General features: G+C 42.5%; 1 protein-coding gene across 3 annotated transcripts; it reads right to left on the reverse strand.

The window, feature by feature from the left end:
* Positions 1-4492: 4492 nt before the first annotated feature.
* maml1 (mastermind like transcriptional coactivator 1) lies at positions 4493-26313 on the reverse strand. Of its 3 annotated transcripts, none has more exons than XM_015373277.1 (6): positions 26003-26313; positions 24431-24752; positions 14815-16116; positions 12498-12707; positions 9314-9425; positions 4493-7553 (listed from the first exon to the last, which is right to left on the reverse strand). In XM_015373277.1, the coding sequence occupies exons 2-6, from the start codon at positions 24740-24742 to the stop codon at positions 6571-6573; spliced, it is 2919 nt and encodes a 972-aa protein (XP_015228763.1). In that variant the 5' UTR covers positions 24743-24752; positions 26003-26313; the 3' UTR covers positions 4493-6570. The 3 variants fall into 3 exon arrangements, with proteins under 3 accessions (XP_015228763.1, XP_015228762.1, XP_015228764.1); XM_015373276.1 differs by having other exon boundaries at positions 24431-24916; XM_015373278.1 differs by having other exon boundaries at positions 4494-7553; positions 24431-24710.
* Positions 26314-26392: the final 79 nt, after the last annotated feature.

The following is a 26392-nucleotide window of genomic DNA, read 5'->3' on the forward strand; positions in this document are numbered from 1 at the left end:
AGAGCCTGAGAGAGAGTACACCTGTAAGAGGCGGAGCTAAAATTCACACCTGTAGGGAGGGGAGCTTAAATTCAGACCTGCATAAAGCAGATCCAAGTTACACAAGCAAAAAATATGCCATCAGGAGGCAGATAGCTGGTAAGGCATCTACTCAAACATATCAGATCTTCTATAAGTTAATTATAGAATGTGGTCATGAAACATGCATGAAAACCCCTGGAAAGGATTCAGTCTTGAAAGCAGCTGATCGTAATTTCTGCAGGCCCATACCATGATCAAACTTCCAGCAATAACTAATCCTGGATGAAGAGGGCTGTTGATTCTCTTTCAACAAACTTCATGGAGGACTGATAATCTGACAACAAAATGCTGGTGTACTCTCAGCCATCCAGGACATGGTGAATCCAAAACATGACGATGTCAAAGACATTTCAGGCTTCATCCAGTTCAATTCAGTTTATTTATACAGCACCAATTCACAAGACATGTCATCTAAAGGCTCTTTACAGTTCAACCAGATCATACAGTCAAATTGATTCAAAATTTTCTATCTAAGGAAAACTAGTTGATTGCATCGACTCATTGGCTCTAATGCAATAACCTTACAGTGGAGAGGAAAAAAATCCCTTTTAACAGGAAAAAACCTCCAGCAGAACCAGGCTCAGTGTGAGCGGCCATCTGCCAAGACCGACTGGGGTTCAAGGAGACAGAAGCAGAGACACAAAAAGCAGCTGCAAAAGGCGGCCCCGTCCAGGAAACACACAGCCAGGCAGACGAGCTCCAAGCCAGCTCCCATGCCAGAGGACGAAGAGAGCACATCCACCCAGTCACTGTCAGAGAAACAGGACCACACTGGAAAACAGGCTGATCTCCAACATCTATAAACAAGGGTGTTGATGGAAGCAGCACAGCTGATGTTTCTCTCCAGGATGGAGTCACAGCTTAACAGGGTTAGACGAGGGAAAGCTACTATGAGAAAAAGCAGAGAGAGCATAACGTTAGAGATGAACTAACAGATTCTGCAGAATAGGAGAATAGAGAGAGAAGGAAGCAGAATGATGAAATGGGGGTCCCTATGTCCTCCAGAAGTCTAAGCCTATAGCAGCATAACTATAGAGATAGCTCAGGATAACCTGAGCCACTCTAACTATAAGCGTTATCAAAAAGGAAAGTTTTAAGCCTAGCCTTAAAAGTAGACAGGGTGTCTGCCTCACGGACTAAAACTGGTAGTTGGTTCCACAGGAGAGGAGCCTGATAACTAAAAGATCTGCCTCCCATTCTATTTTCAGAAATTCTAGGAACCACTAGTAAACCTGCAGATTGAGAGCGAAGTGCTCTGTTAGGAATATAAGGAACAATCAGATCTCTGATATAAGATGGAGCTTGGCCATTTAAGGCTTTATATGTGAGAAGGAGGATTTTAAATTCTATTCTTGATTTAACAGGAAGCCAATGAAGAGAAGCCAGGATAGGAGAGATATGATTTCTCTTTTTAATTTTCATCAGAACTCTGGCTGCAGCATTTTGGATCAGCTGAAGGCTTTTAACTACAGTTTGTGGACTTCCTGATAGTAAAGAATTACAATAGTCCAGCCTTGAAGTAACAAATGCATGGACTAGTTTCTCGAATCACCCCTGGACAGGAGATTTCTAATTTTTGCAATGTTCCTCAGATGAAAGAAGATTTAAATGACAGGTCCTGATCAAAAACAACACTGAGATTTTTTTTTACTTTATTATCTGAAATCAGTTTAATCCCATCCAAATGAAGTGACTGACTAATCAGCTTATTTTTCAAAGACTCTGGTCCAAAGACTATAACTTCTGTTTTGTCTGCATTCAGAAGGAGAAAGTTAAGAGTCATCTAGGTTTTTATGTCTTCAAGACATGCCTGTAATCTATGTAATGGGTTAGCTTCATCTGGATTTATAGACAGATATAGCTGGGTATCATCAGCATAACGGGGAAAATGGATCCCATGCTGTCTAATAACTTTACCGATTGGTAGCATGTATAAAGTAAAGAGAATTGGTCCTAGCACTGCAGAGACGTGTGTTAAACTACGCATTATGGCTAACATGGAAAACTCTTTGTGGAGGAAGACATCCTGTACAGACCATACGAACAGTAAAGCATGGCTGTGGTGGCATCATGCTGTGGGGATGCTCTTCTTCAGCAGGAACAAGGAAGCTAATCAGAGTTGGTGTGATGGATGAATTATCCAGGGCCTGATAAAAAGAAGCTTCAAGGAAATCCTCACCCTTGTGGGCTGAGTAATATTCAGACCATCTTCCTGATTTGATTTTTTGCAATATGTTGTTTTAGGGATGCTTCACATCCTCTGATAGAGGTGGGGACTTGCCTCCTAACTGTAGGGAGCCATCCACCTACCAGCTGCTGAAACCTTCAATGAGACAGAAATAAGAAAAAGGCCTTATGGTTGTTATTCCCAAAACTTGTCTGCTGCATTGTTTCCAGCCAATTACTGAACAGATTGAATTTAGCTCCATTCTCATTTCATCCAAACAGATTTTTCTGGGGGGGAAAAAAAGTTTGATTTTAGAAGGAAATCCCCATTTGAAAAAATGTTGTCATCCATTTCCCACTAATGAGCCACAACGAATGAAACCTGCTCTTTCAGACCCAGCAGTCAATCTCTAAGGTCATCCTCAGGGATGTTGATGTATGTAGACATCAGGGGTTCCCAAACATTTCAGCTGGTGATCCAATAAATACCTTCCCATTAAAGAAAATAAATTCAGACTAGTAATGCAAATAATCTGAACAATTCAAACAGCGAAAACATTTTTACTAAATGATAATTTAGTAAAATGTTTGTTTTTGAAAATAATTCTAGAAAAACAGACTGTCCCTGACAAATTAGGAAACCTTGCTCATGAACAGTGAACCTGTAAACAGGTGCAAAATCTGACTGATCATTTCCTGAACATTACAAAAAAAACACCTGATTTCAGTGTTTGCCTCAAAAATCAAAAACATTTTATTTCATTCATTCATCCCACACATTCAAAATTAATGTCATTTTAATTACTTTTGTGATTTTCAATCTATTTTATTGGCAGCTGATTGTCTTTGACAGAAAGGTATGTACGCTTTCAAGCACAACTGTATTTATAAAGTGATAATTTTTAAATAAATGTGTTTGTAAATGAGATCTAATCCTTTTATTTTAAATGCTTTAGTGCAACGTTCTCGAGTCAAAGGACCCCCAAACTGATGGCGAGATGGAGCGGGGACTCCCTAATTTTATATATAATTGTATGCAATAGTGTTATATCAAACTGGTCCTATAGTCACTATATTACACATGGAGAGATGTAACGAAATAATTCCTCCCTGGGATTATTAAAATATTTCTGATTCTGGTTGATGGGACAGGTGTTGTGGATGAGACGGTGTCCAGCTTAAAAGAGCTCCCATGTATCGTTGAATGTGTGCATTGATGACTGAAAGACATCTTCTGCCTCCATTTATCTGTTTACTACAATGTGTTGAATTCATGCTAATATGTATTTAAAGAAATTTCAATAAGTGGAAAAAATTGCAGGGAGGAATATAAAAAAAAATGGTTAAAAACTTTTGCAACCCCCTGTTGAAGGCCTCCGCTTTAGTGAATGGGACATTTTAATCTATATGATGCATAAATGTTACATCTACCTACTTCAAGGTGGATTTAATGGCAGTAAAATTTATGCATTTATTCTGCATGTTTGCACTACATTCATCAGGGGTCCCATCACAACTATTGTGAAAACCACTTTGGGAAACCCTGCCCTAAACCTTCCTCAGGGTTTTCATCGACTCCACTCTGAAGCACAATACAGGAGCGGTTCAGTGAAGCGTCTCAACCAGGCACAACCGCTAAAATCCAAACCTTACATCAACACCTTACAGGTAAAATGATCAGGATCCAGAACCCCGAAACGATTTCTCCCAGGAGTCCATCATACAAGCAGATGACATGTTGGACACCACATGTTCTGAACCTTCTAACACAAGGCACAGACCTGAGGAAGGAAATGCACTCTGTAAAAACACCAAATATAGAACCACATTCATCCCTCCTTTCAGCCTCACTGAAGAACAAAGACTTGAAATATAGGAGGGCCCTGAGGGCCTGCTGATAAATAATTTTGAATAAGAATGGTTATGACCCCGTAGAACGTGTGGGATGATGACTGAATGATGAGGTTTTATGATACTTTTACTGTTTATTGGACCTTTTTTATGGTTTTATTCTCTTGATTGTTTGGGTTGTTGGAGCAGCTTTCACCTGCAGAAAGAATCGCTCTTAACGGAGAAAAGAATCTGTTAGTGCTTCTGAAAACCCAAACCGATCCTACAGACCAAGAATTTATTATAGACCGATTGGATCCAATTTTCAATGAAGTTTTAGGACTCTACTCCACAGGAGGAGCATGCTTCCAGGCAAAAAATAAAACCCCACAAAGAAATCATTTCTAAAGAACTATATTTACACAATAATCTTGTTTTACAGAGAACCATATCAAAAGTATAAAATACTTACAAAATTCAGCTGCAATATATAAAAATAACTTCTATCTTCTCCACATCATTAAGAAAGGTTTACATAACAAAAAATATATTTATAAACATTTATACATAGTCAGTTCACAACAGTTGGGCCTAGAAAAGTCGGCAGACTCTGCAGATGGAGAGTGAAAACTGTCACAAATCAAACGTACAAGTTGTCTGCAGAGACTGGAAACGTGGATGGAGACAGAAACAGTACAGTAGATAATCCAAGGCCACCTTAAAACCAGACGGCTGTCAGGGTCAGAGGTTTGAAAGAGACCAGAATACGCTTTTAAAAGTCTAAGGAAGGATCCCTGGAAGACCAACGCTGCGTTCTTACAGATGTTTCCAATTCGGTTACACTAAATGATCTGTTAGAATCTCCCATCAGAACTTTAAGCTTTAGAATGAACTCATAATAATAAACTCAATTATTTAACTTCATTTTTTTTTATCTATACCTGCTTCAGATTTATAACATATTTTGCAAATGGAGAGAAAACAAACCAGTTGACGCAGCTCAAACTTTAACAAATTTAACAGAAGGAAAGAAGTTGAATTCCTCCTTTTCTAAAACAAAAAACAAAAACAATTTTAGTCCCTGAAGCTGAAATCTTTGCTACAACCTCCTGAAGGCTAACATGCAATCTAGCAGACCAGATTTAGGGCTCCAGGTCTCATCCTCAGAAGCGCAGCACTGCAACAGGTTTCTTTTCCTTTAGGTTAATTTCTAACCAGAATATAAATGCAGTTATTGCAGTGGATTTATCAGACTGATCAACAAGCTGCAGCCCAGGGACTAAAAATATTCAGAGGGGAGAAACTAGTTTGCATAAACGGAACCAACTCTTGTTGAAGATGTTAGACTTTGTGTTGTTTCCATAAATTTCCCTACAGTATGAAAATGAACCTTCTACATGGGAGCCAACAGAGGAACCTCATGGAGGCTTCAGGGTGAATGAACTTCAGCTGCTGTCCATTAAAACATCTCGCTCCCCAGGGCCGTGCTGCCAGCCTCCAGGTGGCGCTCCGGGGGCGAGAACAGTGGTTCAGTAGTAGTCTCAGTCTATAAACGCCACACGGTTTGCAGCCTGATGCGATCAGATCAACATCCAGACATGCCAACTCTACAGTTTCAGGAAGGGGAGCAGGAAGTTCTACTGGGATGCCTGGGACTCATCGTTAAGGCATCCCGCCTGCATTAGATCTTTGTTTTTGTGGCTTTAGATAAACAGGATTTCTTTGTAATTATGAGATGACTGGACATCCACAAAATATTCAAAACATTTTGAGGCAAATGCTGCGATTTGACTGGGAGTTGATGAAAGTTTTAGCTCTGGATGTTTTAACCAATGAATGATATCAGCTAAGGTGGCTGATTTTCATAGAAAATCAGCAGTAAAGCCAATAAAGATGGTGGCATCCCTAACTTCACTTCTCAACCTTTTTTTCCTAACCATTCATGATGATTCAGCATGAAATGATAATGATGAAAAATTCTGATTACACAGTAGTGAACAACAGATGAAGTGGTGTCATCCTGCTGAAGATGTTTAACCACTAGAGCTGAAACTCATTTTGGTCCCTTCAAATTAAACCGTTGGTTCTGATCACTAATTCATGATCCAAACCAGCATCTGCCATGATACCAGAGCACTGCCCTCATCACTTCATGCTTTCACTGAATGAATTAGGCCAGAAGTTGCATCAACTCATTTAAATGTCTGCTTTCCCCCGGAAGTGACTCTTTGGAGGAAGTAATGCAATAATTAATGCTGTTTTGTCTTTGTGCTGTGATTTGGAGTTACATGATGGGGGTTCTGATCCGATCTGGCTCTATCAGGAGGGTTACTTCACTGTTCACCTTCTATCACTCACCACATTAGATTTTTTTTTCAGCTATTCCGGGGTCAGCAGTGTGCAGTGAACTCATCTGGCCCATCTAAGTAAAATTGCTGCCCTCTTTCCCATCTGAACCTTGGATCAGATCCTTCTCAGCTGGGGCGCCGTGTCTTACGGGTGGCTGGCGAGCAGCTCGTCCAGGTCGGCCATCCACTCCTGCGTGCTCTGAGCCTTCAGCAGTGAATCGACTAGCTCACTTTCTGCGGCGAAGCTCCCCGCCGCTGCGTTGTAACCGAATGACACCTGCTGTTGCTGGCTGGCAGTCCTGCTCACCTGGTAACCTTGGTTACACTGCATTGCCTGGCGGCTGCTTCCCTGTCCGAATGCTGCCAGGTCTGAGAGGACTGCCTGGCTCTGATTGGCCGGCTGCTGCTGACTCTGCTGCTGCTGGCCGAGGCTGTGGGCCGCCGGTGGTGCCCTCTGCTGGGCAGCCATGTTTGTCTGCATCATCTGCTGCGCAGCATTTAGACCAGTCATAGGGCGTCCACTGGAGCCAGGGCCAAAAGAGGCAGAACCAGCGGCCATCTTGGGGATGCGAGGCTGCTGCATATGGAAGCCGTTGTTGTTGAAGGCGTTGGAGTGCATGCCGGAATTAGCAGAGGGCGGCTGGTTGGTGATCTGCTGCTGCCATGCGCTGCCCTGCCCCCCTTGCATGGTTCCAGCCATCCCGGCCCCCATGCTGCCCTGCATGCTGTTTGGCATGCGGCTGGCAGCCATCTGCTGCTGCTGTTTTAACATGGCGGCGTTGGGCTGCTGCTGCTGCTGCTGCTGCTGCTTCAGGAGCTGCTGCTGCTGCAGCTGCCTGTAGGAGGTGCTCATGGGACCCAGAGGCTGGCGTTGTAGGTTGGCCTGCTGGCTGGGGTGCAGGTTCATGTTGTTGTAGAGAGAGTCCACACTGGCTCCGCCCCCTCCACCTCCACAGGATGGCAGACTGATGTCAGCCTGACTCACGGCAGTGGCTGAGGCCACACCGCCACCCGGCCCCCCTCCCTGGGCCATTGTCATTCCCATCATGCCTTGGTTCTGGAGGAACATGCGGGATCCTGGGGCGGGGCCTCCCATGGAACCGATGTTGCTCATTGACTGAGAAGAAGCTGAGAAGAAAAAAAAAATCTTTCAATTAGAGACAAAACACAAACATTTTTAAACTATTTGTGCAGCCTAATGGTGCGTTAAGGCCGGGCGCAGTGGCTGCGGTGATTTCCTAGAGCCCTGCAGGGAGTTCACCACTCAGCACATCAGATGCATTGTGTTTACACCTTAGACCGCACCATCAATTTGGAGGAGCTTCAGCTGCGTGAAGCTGAAACCCCACCGATGTGAAAAAAGTTCAGCAAACAGACTGAATGGTTATTGCTGTAGTGTATGTTTGTACATTTTAATTGGTCATTTGTAAAAATCATGTAAGCTACTGTTGTTTCAGAGATTTTAAAGATAGAACCAGAGGTCAACTATCCATCTATAAAGCTCAGAATTTTATATAAATTCTCTACTTTTTCAGGGCTACTTTATTTAGGCTGATTTCTTTTTTAAGATACAATAAACGTAAATTACGGCTGATGGCGTGACTTTCCCAGCAGACATTAGTGCTGCGCTCGTTCCTGATATAAAGTTATTGCATAATATCACGTCATTCCTGTGCTTGTGTTGAATATAACAGCGAGCATGTTTGCCTTATTTAGTGTCTTGAATGACTGTTTAATATTTAGTAATTCAACCAGCCTCCCAGACCCTTGGCCCCTGACAAACCCATAGCATTTCCTGTCAAGGTCCAGCTGTTAGCATTTCACAATAAAAGCACTGGGGTCCACTTTGGTTCATCCAGAGCCATCTGGATGATGGTTGGATTCAGCGGTACCTCCTTGCAAATCTAGGATCTGTGCTGGAAGGGAGGACGATCAACATTGCTTCTTGGACTAAATACATTTTGTTAAGCCACCTAAAAACCTCAAACATACCTTATTTCTACCATTTATTTTTCTTTTTTTTTTTTTTTTTCCATTATTTATCTCTGTATTCCATTTTAAGTGAAAAAAGCTTAACTTACAACCAGCACCTGATTGGCCACTGCTCCTCCCTCCCTCTCTCCATGTGCTGCTGCTGTTTGCCAACACCTCAGCTCCATCTAGTAGCACGAGGTGAGAGCAAAGCAGTGAACACTGAACGATTCCCCATGTTGTTTCTGAAGGAACAAACTTAGCTCTGGCTCTATGGGGGACTATAGTCTGGGTCAGAACCAATATCTTAATGCCTTGCTTATAAGCTACTATGTGACCAGTTACGCTGAGCAATGTCCCAGCAGCTGCTTTCATTTCCCAGTCAAATGAGTGGTGCGCATCATTGGATCTGAACAGGAACCAGATTCTGATGGAGGCAGCTGACTTGGACAGAACCTGGCTTTGGAACAGTTAGATGCTGAGCTTTTTCAATTTGAATATGACCTTTAGAGTGAAACAAATGCTAACACTTAGAGTTTTTTAATATATTAAGCAAATATAAAAGCACACCTACTGAGCTGGAGTCCTGCTGGATCATTTGAATTCTGAAACTGTTCTGATCACAACAATCAGAGCTACACTGGCCCAATCTCTGAAATCTGAATCGAACCAGAACCCAAATATTACATGAAAGCAGCAGAAAGAACCTGATCGCTGTTTCTCTGATATCACCGCCAGCTCTGGGGGCTTTGTTAAAAACATAAGCTTTCAGAACAAGATGAAAGCCATCAGGGTTTACAGGGGTTTACCTTCAGGTGTCGTTTAATTATCCAAATGGAACCGGACCATAACCTCTAACCTGCAGGTAGGAAACTAAGGACAGCACCAACTGCCCATACTTATGTGAATAATCTCACCTGTAAACTGTCCAACTGACTGTTGAGGGAAAGGGTTCTGACTTGCTGGTCCCGTCTGGTCCTGGTACTGTGGGGGAGGTCGGGTCAGATGTCTCTGCAACTGCTGCTTTTCCTGCAAAAACAAGGAAAACAACTTAAATCCTCAATCAGTGTTGGAATTTCAAACTCAGTGAAGATAATACATCACGGAAAGAGAAATACAAAGTCCTGTTTTTGGCCCAGTTTGGACCAAGCTTCGGCTTTTGGACCTTAGTTTCACTGTGATCAAACTCAAGGTCTAAGTGTTCAGATGACAAACTGCTGATCTAGCTCTCGCTTCCCTTTTCATTTAAAAAGCCTGGACTCTGATTCTTGATCTGCATCAAAGAACCAACAGCTCCATCTGCTGTCTGGGATGAGAAGTTTTAAAACGGATAAAAATGGGTCAGGGGTAAAGGTGGTGGGAGAAAATGTTGTACCATTAAATTTAAAAGCACTAATCTAGTGCACTTTGAAGAAAAATCAGGATTCAAGTTACAGGATGGTATAGCATTTATACATCAAGGGTAAAGTTAGTTTTAAATTCTTGTAAGACAGTATTTGAGCCTCTGTGTAAACTTTAATGTAAAAATAGCGTTTTTCTTCATGAAGATATAAGAAAATATGTTTATCAGGATCTGTATCTAACACTACCTTAAAACAATTAAACATTTAATCTGAATATAGTATAGAAAACCCAACAGCAAAGACAGCCTTTTATCAAGCTAGCTTTTGGAAGCTACAAGAAAAAAAATATATATCTGAAAATTAGACATACCTTAACTCCTTAGTTTATTTCTTATATTGCCAATTGTACTCTGAAGTTGGTGGAACAAAAAACATGTAGCTTGATAAAAACAGCAGCAATGCTCCTTTATTCTCATGGTTCCTACAGCATAAGGCAAGTTAAATTCAAGACTTTTTAATGCCACTTGAAATAAAAATTTAAGACCAAATTCACAAGAAACACAAGAAAAACCTGCTTGCTACAACTTAACCCAAAGGTTTATTTTAACTTAAACCACTGCACTAATCTTTCGTATTTTTAAAAACTTCCCATACAGGAAGAAGGCTAAAACACTTAAATGACAGATATATTTTTAACAATTATTTAACTGAATTCACAAACTTTGTTTAAGCAGGGAACAAAACAAATCAGTTTTAAAGCCACAACATAACCAGTGCTAAGTTTTTTTTGCAGCCATTTTTCTTTGTATCGTTTTCTTAGTATGTTTGATTTGGTGATAAGTGGAGGCGTTGCAGAGACAAGGGTGGAACAAAACTGAGAAATACCGGCTGTTTCTCGGTAACTCCATTTTGACGCTTTGTGTTTAGTGCTTTGCATGTGTGACTCTACTGCCTTAATTCCCATCGTTCCGAGCTTGAATGACTTCTTGTACAAAATACACTGAGCCTCATACATGTTCCCTGGTTTTAGCCATGGAGAAAACTCTTGGCTGGATAGCCAATTTTGGTTACATTTACACTTGCTCATATTTTCCAGACAAATAGTTAATGGCGCATCTCCCAAATGTCCACACTGTTATTGGTTCCACTATCGGGACGGAACCAATAATGGCGAGCCGTTATTTTTTTTAAATAAAAACAAATTGTTAGTTTTAACGTTTTATTCAGATTACAAAAATAAATCGTAATAAAAATTATCCTATTTATGATGTTTTAAAAATTAAGACCTACAAAAGACTGATTTAAGACATTTTAATACCAATTAAGGCCTTAGTTTTATTTTGAAGAATTCAATGCCTTTTAAGACTTCTTAAGGACCCGCGGGAACCCTGCTACTACTGATTATGATTAGTGGTACACAGGACCAAGCCTGCTTCCTTTCATCCCTGTACATAATGTGGCCTGCCAGTTTAGTCACTAAAAGCCTCTGAAGCATCTGCCTGAGTCCAAACATCCACATCACCGAGTCCTCACTGTTGTCTGCACAACCCAGTCAGGTAGCAGTGATCATGCTAAGGTTTCAATTAGGGGTGTAAAGAATAATCGTTTTGTATCGATGCATCGATCCAAAAGCCGACGATCCAATGCATGGACACGTCCGCAAGATAATCGATTCATGTTTGTTTTTTTCCTCCGGTCTATTTTTATCCATTTGCTCCTGGGCATAATTCTCCCTCCTGTGCTGCGGTGGCGCTAAACCTATTTTGCCCTCCTAGCTCACTTCCTGGTTATACTCTTACAGCAGTGTGTTGCAGCAAGCTTGACACAGACATTTTTAAATTATGCTCAATATTGAAGCGTGGTCTGAGCTACACACTGTGGGTCTAGATACAGCCGAGGCGGCGAGAAAGTGGGGGCGAGTTTAATGCGACGACAGAGGGACATGAGGGCCAAAAAGAGCGGGGATGCAGTTGGAAAAAGGGTCCCAGCGTTCTCACGCACCTCGCTCTTCTAGCAGGTCAAACTTCACGAGTTGTTTTCCGCAATTTCGGTCATAAAAACAAAACAAGCTGACCTCCTGTCTGCGGCACTGTTTGCGGTCATCTACAATTTGGGAGGAGCAGCAGAGCGTCTCAAGGGGGCGGGGACGTCCACACTCTGGAGCCGAGGTATTGAATTGAACTCATTGCAAGGATTCTGTGCAGTATTTTTTGATGCAACTTTTCTACTTCTGTTATTTGCTGTTGTTTCTAAAAAAAAATGCAAAAATTATCATAATAAAAAAAAAATTTAACCGATTAATCGATTTATCAAATCGAATCGTGATGTATTCTTGAGTATGGAAAATAATCGAATCGTTGGGTCAGGAAATCGATACTGAATCGAATCCCCATGATGGATGTGATTTACACCCCTAGTTTCAATGCTGTAGCTCTAATAGGGGAATGTCTTATTGAAAGCAGGGCTCCAATCAGGTTTATGCACACATTCACAGCTCACTATCAGAGCTACACTTCACCCAACACTTTGTATTATATACAACTGAGGTCATAAATCATTTCTGGGATAAAATCACATTTAATTAATTTAACCAAAGGTGAGGGGTTTTATGTCTGTTTACAGAACTGTTCTCATCTCAATATAAATGTACTGCCCTTTGCTTCAGAATGAGCAGAACCTAAAGATCCAGACCATCCGCCTCAGTGACCACTCCTACTTTATTTCTGGAGAACAGAACCAGAGAGGATCTGAGCCGTACCTGTTCAGCCAGGAGCTGTCTCTGCAGGAATTGCTGCTGCTGTTGTTGTTTCTTCTGCTCCAGAATCTGCTGCTTCATTGCTGCCATCTGGAACGCAGCGTTTCCATGGTTACCTGCCATGGTGTTGGCCCCCTGCGCTGATGCCATGGGGTTGTTGCCAGTGTTAGCGGGGCACGTGACGTGTGGAGGAGCAGAGAAGCTGTTCTGATCCTGTTTGTGACAAATTAAGCGGATTTTAGATTAAATTCAAGTTACAGTTTATTGAATGTAAAAAGGAAGCATGCAGCGAAGGCAGAGGGACAGTGTGTGCGGTTCAGTCTGGATATTTGTCTCCAGTGCAAATGTTGGTTCAGGTGCTGAAAACTTTCCAAACATATCAGCTGGTGTCAGCTGGGATCTTGTTGAAAGCAGACTTCATGACCATAGTTGAGAATAGGAACATCGACCAACCAGTAAATCTAGAGCTTTGCCTTATGGCTCAGCTCTCTTTACCACAACAGACCGGTGCAGAGTCTGCATTACAGCAGCAGCTGTAATCTGTCCGTCATTCTCCCCCCACTCATGAACAGAACCCCAAGATACTGGAACTTCTGCACCTGAGAAACAAACTCTCCTTTTCTGATGGCCTCTGACATCAGGAGCGGATCTAATCCCAGCGACTTTGCACCCTGTGGTGAAAGGGCCCAGAGCTTGGTGTAGGTCTGATGGGCAGAAGGAAACCAGCAGAACCACAACCTCCACAAAAAGCAGAGACCAAATCTGACGGGAAGCCATAAATGCTGGCAGCTCATGTAGTGACAGAGCTGACGGAAGAGGCAACAAATGAAGACCATGATGGCTCTAACTGGGTAAAGGACTGCAGGGCTATGGTTAAGGGGAAGAAAAGTAGCTTTCATGCCATTACAGTAAATGCTGGTCCTGCTTTAGCTTTCTTTCATTACCTGAATGTAGTTCAAGGTGGTTTTCTCCACTTTGGTCCCATTTTAACGAGAATATCTAACCTTTACTAAACAGTGGGAACACTGTGGTACCAGCAGGTAAAGAGACAATCAACAAGTTTTACTAATAGAGACAAACCTGTTCAAAGGTGTTTTAATTTAATAGCTTATAGTGTTTCCAAACATTTACATTTCAGTTTTCAGTTTGAAGGGACTAACAAATCTAGGACAGACCCAATCACAGAGAATGATGATGTTCAGGAAAACCTGAGAGGTACTTGGACACAGGGTCCTATTAGATCCACTGCGTTTAGAGTGTTCAAGGTGTGGCTTATTAGTTTTAACACTGCTTGTATCAACTGTTTGACCTGAAGGTGGTGCTACAGGATGGTTTGGACAATAACTGGACTTTAAATCCCATTCTAGCCTCAGCGGACATGTTCAGCTCCTAGCACGCTGCCGACTCCCTCCTCTGACCCGGGACAATATGGGACGTTTGAGGACACACGCTGTAAAGTGTGGACTGTAGCAGGAACACCAAGTCCCGACTGCTGTGAGGAAAAACACAAACTTCAACAGCAGCGGCTAAATTTAAATACAGAGCAATGAAAGGCTGCTTTGTCATGACGGGCCTCCTCCCCCTCACCAGGCCTTAGCAACCAGCTGCTGACCCACATACACACACAGAACCACATACAGGCCTCCAGGATGTCAGGCGAGGGGCCCGGTGGTTCTGAATGAAAAGCCTTCGCTCCGACTAGCTGTTACTACAGCCACGGGCCAATTGGTTCTCTTCATGTGAAGGGATTGAGCTCCGGTTTTGAGCAGGCGAGGGTCCTTCACCCTCCCCCACCGGTTACTGCACCCTTATGGTCAGCTGGCTGATAGAAGGCTGCTTATGTCACCTCATAGGGAAGAATTTCTAGACCTAAAAATAACACCACCGTTGCTCTGGTTGCTGCTGTTGCATTGCAGTAAGAAGGTATTTGGTTTGAGTCCCAGAGTTGAACTGTATTGTTTTTGCATGAATGGGTTGTCTCTGGGTAACCCTACTTTCTCCTGGTCAAAAACATGTCTACTGGTGTCTGAGTGCCTGGCTGTGTTTCATTTGTGTTGCTTGTGTGTTCAGTATGCATTTGCCAATGCTAACAGCAATGTGATTATTTTGGAGGCTACTTAATTACCTACTATAAGCTGGGTGTTGCTAGATTCCTTTAATGGTATGAAGCAAATGTTTCTCTAACACTGAGGCAGGGACCAGTAAATTGAAGATGAGCTTCAGCCACTGGTCTCCTCCTGGGTTTGGTGTTTAAGTAATAGAGAAATCAATCCAACCATTTTTTTTTTATTAATCAGACTAATGGAGCGGTGTTGTTTACCTGAGGGTGGGGGATATGCTGCCTGAAGTTCATGTTGCTCTTCTGCTGTCGGAGCAGATTCAGCAGGGCCTGCTTGTCCTGGATCTGGTTGTTGGGGGCCCGTGGAGGCCCCGGGCCTGCCTCAAAGTGTGACAGAGGTAAGGTGTTCTTGTAGTTCAGATGCTGTGCAGGGGTCTGAGCACCTTGTGCAGGCGGGTGGCTTAAAGGGGGCCCTGAAGACAGGTGATTCATGATGTTAGGGGACCCAGTGGGCCCCGGCATGTAGCTGCCAGCCCCTGCCTTTGGTGAACCTTTGTTGGGCTGAGCAGGCATCAGTAGCTGCTTTTGACTGCTTGGGTTAAAGTCTGAGGGGTACAGGGTGGGGCTTGTGGGCTTGTCCATACCAAAGGAGCTCTGAGAACCGTTGGCCATCTGAGTCCAGGGTGGGGGGTGACTGTGTGGCCCCTGGTTCGAAAACTTGGCCCCTGGCTGTGGCTGTTTGTGCTGCATCTTGCCCTGGATGTGCTGGGCTCTCTGCTGCTGGGCAGCCAGCTGCTGGAGCTGCTGAGCAGGGGACAAGTCTTTGGATACTGGGGGTCCAGGAGGGAGGAGATGGTTGGGAGGGGGCTGGAGCTGCCTGGGGGGAGGAGCTGGCTGCGACTGGGGGAGAACAGGAGAGGAAGCAGAGGAGGCAGCAACAGGGGAGCTGGTCGGGTGGGGAGGCGGTCCTGAGGAGGTGGACCTGACATGGGGGGAGCCGGTACGAGAGTCCTGCTCAAAGACCGCCGAGGCCGGGGAAAACTCTGCCTTAACCGGACGCAGACTCTGGGATGACTGGCCCCCACCTCCCCCTGCGGCTGCTCCGGCCCCCACAGCTCCACCACCTGCTGGAGTCGGAGCCAGCTCCAGAGGATCTCTCCTGTCCTCAAAGCCGTAGTTCAGGATATCCTGGATGTCCTCGATGGGTACAGAGCAGTTCAGGTCCTCTATCAGCTCCTTCCACTCTTGCTCGTTCAGGTTCAGGTCTAGGAACAGGCCGTTGTTACCGGCTACCGACGGAGGCACGATGGGCAGGATGTCCTCCGGCTCCTGCTTCATCTCTTTCTGACGGAAGTCTGATTCCCCACTGACATCCACCGTCTCCCCTGCAGGTCGGTGTGTCCCGTTGGAGTTCCGATCACCGTGACCCAGTTTTGGGTCCATAGTGGAGCCATTGGCAGGTCCGTTATCTGGACATGCCTTCTTACTGGAAGAGAGGCCATCTGGTAACCCGTTGCTCAGAGGAGAGCCACCACTCTCAATCTTCCTCTTCACCGCATCAAGCTGCAAACAACAAACAGGAGGGTGAATAAAAGTAATAGAACGATCTGAACTTTAAACCCCCCAGTGCTAAACAAGCATAACCTGATCAAAACCCCCGAGAGGTACAGAGACGTATCAAATGTTCTTTCTTCAAGGTTTCCAGCCCAAATAAAAATTTTTAACAAGTGCAAATTCTTGTTCTTCCTTTTGTAACAGAACATAAACGGAAAGATTTGTGAATGAGTCAAAACAGCTCAGGTCAAACTTCATATGTGTGCATTATTACAGCCATGGCTCCTCTTAGTGCACCTCTTGGTGCGTTTAAACATTCTAGCAGCAGGGGGCATTATACCAACCATGGCAACAGATTCTGGATGCAGCATTTAAAGTGTTGAGCATCAGAACAAAAACTAGGATTCAGGTTAGTTTGTGTCAAAGCTACGGCCTTCTTCACCCTTTTATTGACTCATTTAATTGGACAGACAATCACTATTTGCTTTAAGCGGTTAAGAAGGAAAAACTCCCAATCCACAGCTCAACCTGAGGTTCATATTTATCCATAGATGGATGAAGAAATGGACTAGCTGCAGCAGTCAGCCCCACAACTAAAATGTAGATAATGAATTTACTAGAAAGCACACCTGCAAAGCATTCAGTGCTTGCCAACACCTGAACATTCAGATATGAACTCCCTAGAACTGTACTTTCATTTTAGAGAGGAGTAGGTAGGGGGTAGTTCAGTGCTGAGGCTATAAAAGGTGTAGTGTTGCTTAGGAGGAATCAGAGACAAGATGATGATCCGTATCGTTAACATCACAGGATTTGTATCATAAACATGTCCGCAAGCCTGATTTTTTCCGTTTATCCCCAGCCTGTAGGGGAATGGGGGTTCCCAAACGTTTTTGTCCCAAAAATAGCAATGAAACAGAATAGTGATCCCATAAAGTACACAGAATGATTTTATTCTATATTGATGTAAACAACATACACGCAAGGTAATTCTATTCATTTTAAAATATTTTTTAAATTACATTTAATCATTTAATTCCTCATTTCGAACAGTAATTTTCAATATTTAACTGATAATTAATTTAAATTTAAATACATTTATTAAGTTTAGTAAATTTGTTAAGTTTAATAAATTACCTGCGCTTTTTACCTATTAATAGTATATTTAATAATGATGTATTAGACAAATAAATGAATGTTATTTACTTCACTAGAGTAAGATTAATGCATTTTAAGGTAGATCTTGGATCTCTAAACAACTCAGGGATCACATATTGATGGACTACCCACTTCCAATCCCATATGCCGTTTCTCCGCCCCCACTTTCCCTGACCCAGAAGTGCATCTAATACAGTTTTTAAAACAACATCCTCAAATTATCTCTAGCCATGCAGCGTTGTTTCCTCGTCTGCTGCTGTTTTTCATCATGAATACTAACAAACCAGAATCTCATCCAGGTTCCTCTAGTCCAACTCTGATCTGCTGTGTGGTCTTCTGATTTTAGGTTAGACTCAATAAGAACACAAAGGGGCATCTTAGTGCTTAGCTAAGTGCTGGTTTAAACCAGCGTCACCTGAAAACTAGTGAGGATGTCATCCCCACAGCATGACGCCTCCACGCGGTCTTTCTATTTATGTTTATGAAAATACAAAGATCCTCTTTGGACCAGGAAATATTTACAAAAAAATTAAAGATTAAAAAAAAAATAAAGAAAGGGAAAATTGCATTTTTTTCATCCAGTGCACAGCAGCAGGAAGGAAAGGGAAGCATTTAACAGGAACTGGACTAAACTGTCTCTTCTGGAAACAAAGAACACTGAAAAACTTTACACTAATGTGGAAACTAACAACCCCTGTCTCTGCTTGTTTGTGACAACAACAACAACAAAAAAATTATTAAGCCAGTTTAAAACTGTAATTTTAAACCCTCTGTGTGTTTTCAGTAACTAGCCAATATAGAGATATGTTAAGGTTTCTGTGTTTAAGGAACTGGACTTCCTGGTCAACCAGCCCCAGCAGCCCCATGTGGAACTGCTCTCTGATGTATAATTGTGAAACTACATGAGGAGTCCTAAACTTTTCAGATGAACCCTTTAGCACGTTTCTCTTCTTCACCTTTGCAGACAGAGAAACACTCTGGGTGTGGGAGGCAGCCAACACACCAGGCAACTGTTCCTGGCTCAAAACGAATCCCTCCAGAATCGGTCACTGACTCATCCTGATCAGTTTCTGTTGCTTTAGATCTCGTGAGCACCGCCTCAATCTGATCTAACTGGTTTCTGTTCTGAGAAGTAAGCTAATGCTAGAAGGAGGTTAACATAGAGCCCAGTCTTTTAGGTCCAGCAGAAGTTTACATGAAATCAGATGAACCCTGAGCTAGGCCTAGGCAATAAACTGGATTTTTACCTTTATTGCCATTCAACCGGCAACCAATTTCCCATGTCGTTAAAAGTAAAAGTGTCGGCTGGTATTTCCTTCCCCTTTAAAACCCTGAAGCATGTGTGTAAATTCTTGTCTCCACCAATCCAGTCACAAGCGTAAACAAAGAATAGCGGATGAGTCCAGTGAAGAAGCATCTAACACAGCAAAATTACATCAAATAATCCTGTGGAGCCGAGCGAGAGCAGAGGTGAAGCCGAGCATGCAGAGAAGTAGTAAATTGCCCGAAAACTGTCTGGAACTAACTGAACCCAACTGTCTTTGTCCAGTCGGTCAGCAGGACATGAAGGTGCGTGCTGAAGGTAAACTATTCATTTTGATCCAATAAGATGGGTTTCTATATTCAACTGCTGCTGCTCAACCAGAACATCTATGAGGCAGTCAGCTGGTGGGCGTGGGCGGGGCCACGTCTCTGTGTGTACCAGTAAACAGTAAGCTGTGAGAAGAAAGTGACTCACTGAACTTCGCATCTGACTTCTCCTCACATCCTGTGCAGCAGAGAACGGGGCTGCGAGCATCTGAGTCAGAACAGCTTCTCCTGTAGAACCTCTCCTGGTAGAGCTAAATGCTGATGCTAACGCAGCTTTGAAGCAGACCATCCTGGAAAACAGTTTCCAAGGTGGGTCTGCGATCCGGTTCTGCGCTCCGACCCGCAGGCAGCCAGACAGGCCTTCACAATGACTCATCCTGGATTTTCTGGCTCTCGCTCAGCCACAAAAATTCAAAGCATCTGCAGTGTTTGTCCACTGATATTTTTCTCCTGGAAGAATTTCAAACACGTAAAGGGCAGTTTTCTTTGTTCAGACTACTTTGTGTTGCTGGTGTCAGCAGGCTGATTTTCAGCGCATCAGCCGAGGACCAGAGGAGACAATTAAAAGCTTCAACAGCTGTGACTGCTTTCTTCTGTTGAGATGTTATGGTTTTTAATATAGAAAATGTATGAAATGAAAAACCACCAGTGATGGTTTTAGTTTTATAACTGATATGTCAGCCTAAAGGGTCCTGATATCACATCAAACCAGGTGACAAACGCTGAGCAAGAGTTTCCATTTCATCCTAGCTGTGTCTTCATTTGTTTAAAACAAGTTTTTCTGGTTAAACAAAGTCTTTGAGAAGGATAAGTGTGTTCTAGGTGATGGGAATATCACAAGTCCACATCACAACTATTACAAATGCATGAAAACAGTTTGCTTTACCTGCTAATGATCTAACTATCTAGTCACAAGCTTTGGATAATCTGCTTTACTTTCTCCGGGGTCAGTGAATGCATCACAACTTAACAAGCAGTTACCAAGAGGCCTTTAGTGTGGAAGATGTAGCAGTAAGGAGGTGCAGGTGATGGACTGATAGGAGGCAGTGTTTTCCTGAAGGGTTTGGTCATCATTTAAGAGAAACTGAGACAAAGATCTGATGTTTATCATTATGGGAGCAGAAATGACTGCAGACAACGGTTTCCTTTTAATCTTAATTCCAACCTATCAGAAATCATCTTCCCTTTTATTCAGATGAATGATAGATTTTTTTTCTGACAGTTGGGACTGAAGGATTAAAAAGCATCACTTCCGTCACCACCTCCACTTTGCTTTCTTTTAACAGTTGGACATGCTAAGGTGCATGTTTAGTTTGGGCGTGGCTCCAAGCTACAGGTGGGCCCAGGTGACTCCCTCTGCTCGTCAGAAGCTGGAAGAGGAAATGCTCTGTTGGTCATTTGTAACCAGATCAGCCTGTAGTCCCCCTGGGGGGTACAGGGAGCCGCCATGCTGGTTTATTCTCCTTAAGCATATCATCACATTTCTTTATTTTAGGTTATTTATAAACTTCTGACATATTAAAAACTTTATAAAGAGATAATTAAATAAAGCTGGACTGTAAACTATAACAAAATTAATCAAAGCAATTGAAGTAAGAGGGGAATAACACTGAAGTTAAGCTATAACAAAAATTAAATACAACTTTCCCTTTTCCAAATAAATACTGATGGCATTCTGTTTTATTGTCCTGCAAATGTCCATCTCTAGAGTAAGGCTATAGTATTTACTGTGCAGAAACATTTATGTCAGATCATTTTGAGCAAAGACATCTCAATGTACAGCGACGACCTTATAGAGGCGAACTATCCCTTCCTGATGCACCAGAATGAAGACCCAAAGCAGTCTGCAGCGTAGTCATCTCCAGTCATTAATCTAAAAGACTGACGATCATGGATGCTGTTTCTCTTTTTCTCCCCACCTTTCAGACCCTCAAACACTGGGAAATGGATGAAAGCAGTCGACCAATCAGAGCAACAGAAAACTCTCCAAACATCAGCAGGTGTGAGAACCAGAGATGGTTTGAAGGGTTCCTTGTTCAGAGACCTCCAGGTCGGTCCTGCAGATGTTGGACACGTCTCTGCTTCAACACACTGGAGTCAGATAATCAGATTTCTAAAAGGTGCGGGACACTGGACCAAACGGATTAGAGCTGAGGTTTAAACATGTCTGTCTTGCCGTACCTGCCCGCCAATAGATCCAGAGATCCTTTATAATTTAGATATAGAGAAATCCATCTAAACAGAAGAATAATGCCTCTAAAATCTAAATGAAACATGCGCACAGAAAGCTGAAATGGATCCCTGATTTACTCTGGAAAAGTTTCAGGGTGATTAACATCAGTTTAAAAAGCTGATGAAAAATAATAATTTGCTTTTGTATATTTTTTTGGGACCCTTTTCACTTTGGTATCATTTTAAATACTAACAAAGTTACAGTTAAATATGTAGTTTTATTAAATGGAGTTGGAATTTAGAATTTCGTTAAATTTCATTCAAAAAAGTGCAAACGCAAAATACTTTTATTTGATTAAGTGGCCATAAATAAAACAATTCAAAAACCACCACTCTGTTGTTTTTATATTGTCTATAAATAAAAGCATAGCCTTTCTTCCAGGGCTTGGGCAGAACCAAACAATATTTTCATCTTTGGAAGTTTGTGTTGATATATAACCATCAGCGCACTCATAGTTGCAGTAACATGGCTGGTTTCGATTGAGCCTGAGACATGGACATCCAGCGAATCTGGATTTACTGCGCTTGCGTTCATGGATATTCTCCAGTTTCACAGAGCGACATTTTAATTGTGTCTGTCCTCTTGAGTATTTGCAGCACAGAGAGCAGCACATCAGCTTAGCATCATCATCATAAATAAGCCAGTCTGTTGCAAAACAGTCTTCTCAAAAGCGCCATTTTTTTCAATAAACTTTCTGTGGGAGCTTGGAGGCTGTAGACCTCACTCCCCCCTACCCATCATTGTTGTCTTTTAGAAGGCTTGGTTGCTCCAACTATATTCCTCCACAGTTTAATAAGTGGAGGAGCTGTTAAATGACGGGGTGGGGTGTGCTAACTGTACGCCTGTCTATTGGCGTGTGAGGGAAAGTGGCAGAGGTGAGACTTACCAGAAAGGAAGTGACTGAGACGCTGCTGTGGTCCAAACATTTACTCACCTTGTGGCGAATGGGGCTTTGGCATTACCTCGCCAAATGAAAAATTTACTCACATTTCATGAGTAGGAACCATAAATGCAGACTGTCGTCTCTGGATGAATGAAATGCTACTACAGGGCAGTCAAAACATTTGTCGGCTAAACAAGCAGCCACAGCTGCAACAAATGTTAAACGAGCTTCTAATAAAAATGAAACGATGACAGAAACTCCACACTCTCCTGAAGCCACCTCATACAATTTAGAAATCTGTATTAATCAACAGCAAACACCCAGAGGTTCCTAACGTGGTCCTTAGACCAGTCAGAGGGATGCCAATGATTCAGATCATGGGCAGGTCTGTAGCTGGAATATCTACCGAGCCACAGCCAGCCACAACAAAGACTGAAGGTCAGCAGAGAGGCACAGCATATTTGACTCCTTCCTTGGGTTTCCCTGCTATGAGAAGCTGTCTGTAGCATAACTCCTGACACCGCAAAAGTCTTTTTGCTCATGTCTCACCTACAGCTTCAACTAACAATTATTTTGCAAATCGATTAATCGGTCCATTAATTTTTCAGTTAATCGATTAATAATCTGACCCCTTGTCTTCATCTCACTTTATAAGATCCTATGGACCCAAACAGGGTTAAGAAATACAGCGGAAATGAGATAAAATCTTCAGAGAAATGACACAATGTTTGCAGCAAGAAGCTGCACTTCTTGGGTTTTGTTGTAAAGAGGGTGAGCTCTTCTGTCATCATCTGCTGCATTGGAGCAAATGACTTGTGAGAGAGAGAGAAAAAAAAAAGGAGGTTAAGAGGTTAAAAAAAGAGCTTAACAGGCTAATAAAGAAGTTCAGCTCTGTTCAAGGAAGTTCTCTAGAACCTCTGGAGATAATTTCACAAGGAGGAAGAATTCATAAAATGAAGAACAGTTTGAATAAACGTGAGCATCCTGTTCAGAAGATTGTTAAATAACCGTCTTCAGTCAAAGACTTCTTAAGATCAGGTGCAGGTCAGATCACTACAGAATAATCTGTCTACAGCTATCAACAACTAGTTGGAGAAAAAAAATAAATAAATACTACATGAGATACGACACTCTATTACCATTTGGGATCAATAAAGTATTTTCAAACCTAACGTAACTTCCATAGAGTGGGTATGATATGAGGAAGCAGCGCTCCAAAAGACACAAAACAAGCTGTATAGAACAGTCTAAAGCAATAGCAGGACCAGATGGGTCCTGATCCGTTTGTGAGTTCACATGTGGATGGAGGTTTATATCATGAAAACATTAGGTCTGAAACAACCACAGTATGTCATGTTGAAAGGGCAGACGGCTTATTTCTGTCAGATGCTACAGCAACTGCCTGATAACACCTCTCCTCTGGTGATGAAACACTCCTAGTTTTGTCAGGGTTACCATGACCCAATGCCTTATTCTGTTACTCAGAGGTGGACTGGCCATTGAGATTTTATTATAATAAACCATCTATACCATTTGTGCTTTTTACTTGTTGAGTGGGTGTCCTGTTTAGCTTAGAGTAGTAGAAACAGTCCAGGAAAGGAGTAGATGTGGAGTGCATTAAAAAAAAAAAGAAAGCTTCCTTCAAAGTGATGCAAGAATAAGGCTGGAGGGCAAGCAGGACATTAAACTAGAGGAGAAAACACCATCATAGTCCATACACCTCAACTAGCTTAAAATGGAAGCTAGTTCCAGTATAAGGAACTCGAAAAGACAAGAAAATAAATAAATCACTTAATGAAGGAACTGATTCAAGCTTTTAAAATGATCATTGTTAATGCTAGTCCTAGAATACGTCTTTTATATAATTTTAATAAACCACTACAAAACCAGATAAAAATCTTACAAAATATATTTAGTGATATGAATATTTTCCAACGCCTTAGGATGACTTAATGAATTAAGCTGTAAGGAGTGTTCTGAGCACCACATCTATGGTCATTCAGAGCTGCATCACCAAACATGCATCTGGATGAGATTTGCTACACCCCCATAGTGAGATACCACAGGCGAAACGACTGCATTTCAGGAAATATAAGGAAATATAACAAACTAAGGTCAAGCAAAATAATAAATATTGTAAATGAAGTGATTAGTAACTGTAACCAATTATTTTTCCCTGAACGAGCAGAACATTGAACTGCATTTACACAGAGATAAATGCAAATAAAATGACTCCAGCTTCTCTTCTTGCATAGGTGTAAATAGATTCCTTCCACTTTTAAAATCAGACCCTGAACCATCAGTGGTAAAGAAACTTAAACCCTGGAATCAAAGCCTGTTTGGATCTGGATTATTTCATAAATATCCAATGATCTATTTGCATTCCTCCTCTACAGGATCTGATGTTCACTTATTGTGAACCAGTGTGATGGACGTGATGCTTTCCTGAAGTGGGGACTTACCACTGGCCGGTTGCTGTTCCGGTTCTGCTCCGCCGGCGTCCCTCCGCTCTCCGCGCCGCCTCCCGGCGCTCTCTGGGCGTCCTGGTCTACGCTTGGCTGCGGCTGCCGGTGCTTGCTGGCCCGCTTGGCTTTGTTCTGGAGCAATCGCTGGTGCAGGTTGTTGGTTTGCTGCCGTTCCAGCTCCAGCCGCTCGATTGCTGCGCCCTCGTAGCGGGTTTCGCAGGTGTTGTGATGCTGCCGGAACTGCTCGATCCGTCGGCGGAGCCGCTCCATCACCGCGCTGTGTCGCGTTGTAACAAAATCCGCCATCATCAATAAAGACCTGCAGTGAACTCCCGCCTCAGGTTTCGTCCATAAAATGCTGATTATGGCTCTCTGTCACTCTGGGCGTCTATACACCCCCCTGGCCCTTTACAAAGACTCCTGTGCTGGCTCCATGGAGGCGACCTTTGTCTCGCTAACGGCCTTCAGTCACAGCGGCACTCACTGCCGGAGAGGAAAAGTAAGGTTTCTGGGTAAAATACCATTCAGCCTCCTGATTTCAAATTCTAAACATCAGCTCATTTAACTGGCTGAGCTACTGGAGCCACGTTCGGTTTAGCTTATACTAAAACCTGTTGCTGTCTGGATAAAAAAAAAAAAAAAAAAAAAAACATTTTTAAAACAGTCGCCACCAAAGTAACTCTCCGATCAGCTACGAAAACTTAGCACATTCCTGCACTCTAAATCAAAGCCAAACTTTGGAAAAAATCCAACAAGACTTGGTCTGTTTTAAATCCGGGAAGCAGCAGCCTCTTTTTGAACACAAGGTTCTGGATTTGAGCTGGTTTTCCATCCGCTGGGAGCGACATAACTGCTCACCAACTTCCCTCAAACTTTTATTTTGAGACGGGAGTTAGCTTTGGTTAGCGAGTAGGAGCTAGCTACGACACCAAAGTTGGCTTCCGTTTCGCAGTAAAGGGCTATTTTGCTGTTTTTAAAGGACCCTTAAGTAACTTTAATACATTTTAGGTCACAATTCAGAGAGATAAAAGCTAGACCAAATTACTCCACATTCCCTAGAGACGGTTGAACTCATTAATTAGTTTTTATTTAAGGAAAACTTCAATTTATCTATCACAGAAAGCTTGACAAACCACAAAATTAGCTTTGATCGAAATGTCTTCAGTGTAAAATAATGTTATTGTGCTTTTTCATTTTAGACCCTATGGTTAAAAGGCAACACCACCAACTAATACGATTACCTACTAAAACAACTTTAAATACGCCCTTATAAAGTTATAGAACACAACATACTTAATTTAAAACAGGTCTAGAAAAATCTAGTTAAGGTTTGACCCTTATACACACTGTTAACTGTTAAGTAGTCGTAACCAAATTCATTTTCCCTTTAAAACTGTAACTTAGCCTCTGCTTTGAGCTACCAACCGGATGCCAACTTCAACATCGTAAGCTAACGCTGAATCAAACTTAAAACTTAAAAAAAAAAAATCCAGAATTCGTAATATGATAAGTACTAAGACTGTCACTTCCAAAATACTGAAATTTGAGTTTAGGATTCAATACACTTACTGTGAAAATGTAGCAGCCCGTTTTCCCTACAGCATCTGTCCGGTGAACAGCAGCTGATTCTCCGCCTCCCTGTAGCCGTTAGCCGCTGTGTTTTGGGTCGACGGGCCTGAAACATTTAAATAAAGGCTCATACTTTAACTAAGTTTAAATCAACACGGCGGACAATCCTTCTTCTCCGCGGCCAAGCCAACGTCGGGAAGAAAACCGTTCAATGCGAACCAGGACTTAGGTTAACTTCGTCCCTCTTCCCCGCTTCTATTGTTTCCCAGCGAACTAGCAGCTCCGGCCATATTGGAAACTTTCTATTTTATTCCATCAGAAAAGAATGTTCCTGCTGGTCGCCATTGACTGACAGTCACAACAGCCAATAGAAACCGGACATTGTCCCAT

Source organism: Cyprinodon variegatus, unplaced genomic scaffold (assembly GCF_000732505.1).
Source record: "Cyprinodon variegatus isolate N-32 unplaced genomic scaffold, C_variegatus-1.0 Scaffold84, whole genome shotgun sequence".
Classification (NCBI taxonomy): Eukaryota; Metazoa; Chordata; class Actinopteri; order Cyprinodontiformes; family Cyprinodontidae; genus Cyprinodon; species Cyprinodon variegatus.

What these genes read in the sequence shown, in the direction of transcription:
- maml1 (XM_015373277.1), bottom strand. Translation starts at nt 24,742, where the DNA reads ATGATGGCGGATTTTGTTACAACGCGACACAGCGCGGTGATGGAGCGG. An exon ending in AGCATATCCCCCACCCTCAG is followed by an intron (nt 12,708 to 14,814) that starts GTAAACAACACC and finishes TGTCACAAACAG; the next exon opens with GATCAGAACAGCTTCTCTGC. An exon ending in GTCAGTTGGACAGTTTACAG is followed by an intron (nt 7,554 to 9,313) that starts GTGAGATTATTC and finishes TTTTCTTCTCAG; the next exon opens with CTTCTTCTCAGTCAATGAGC.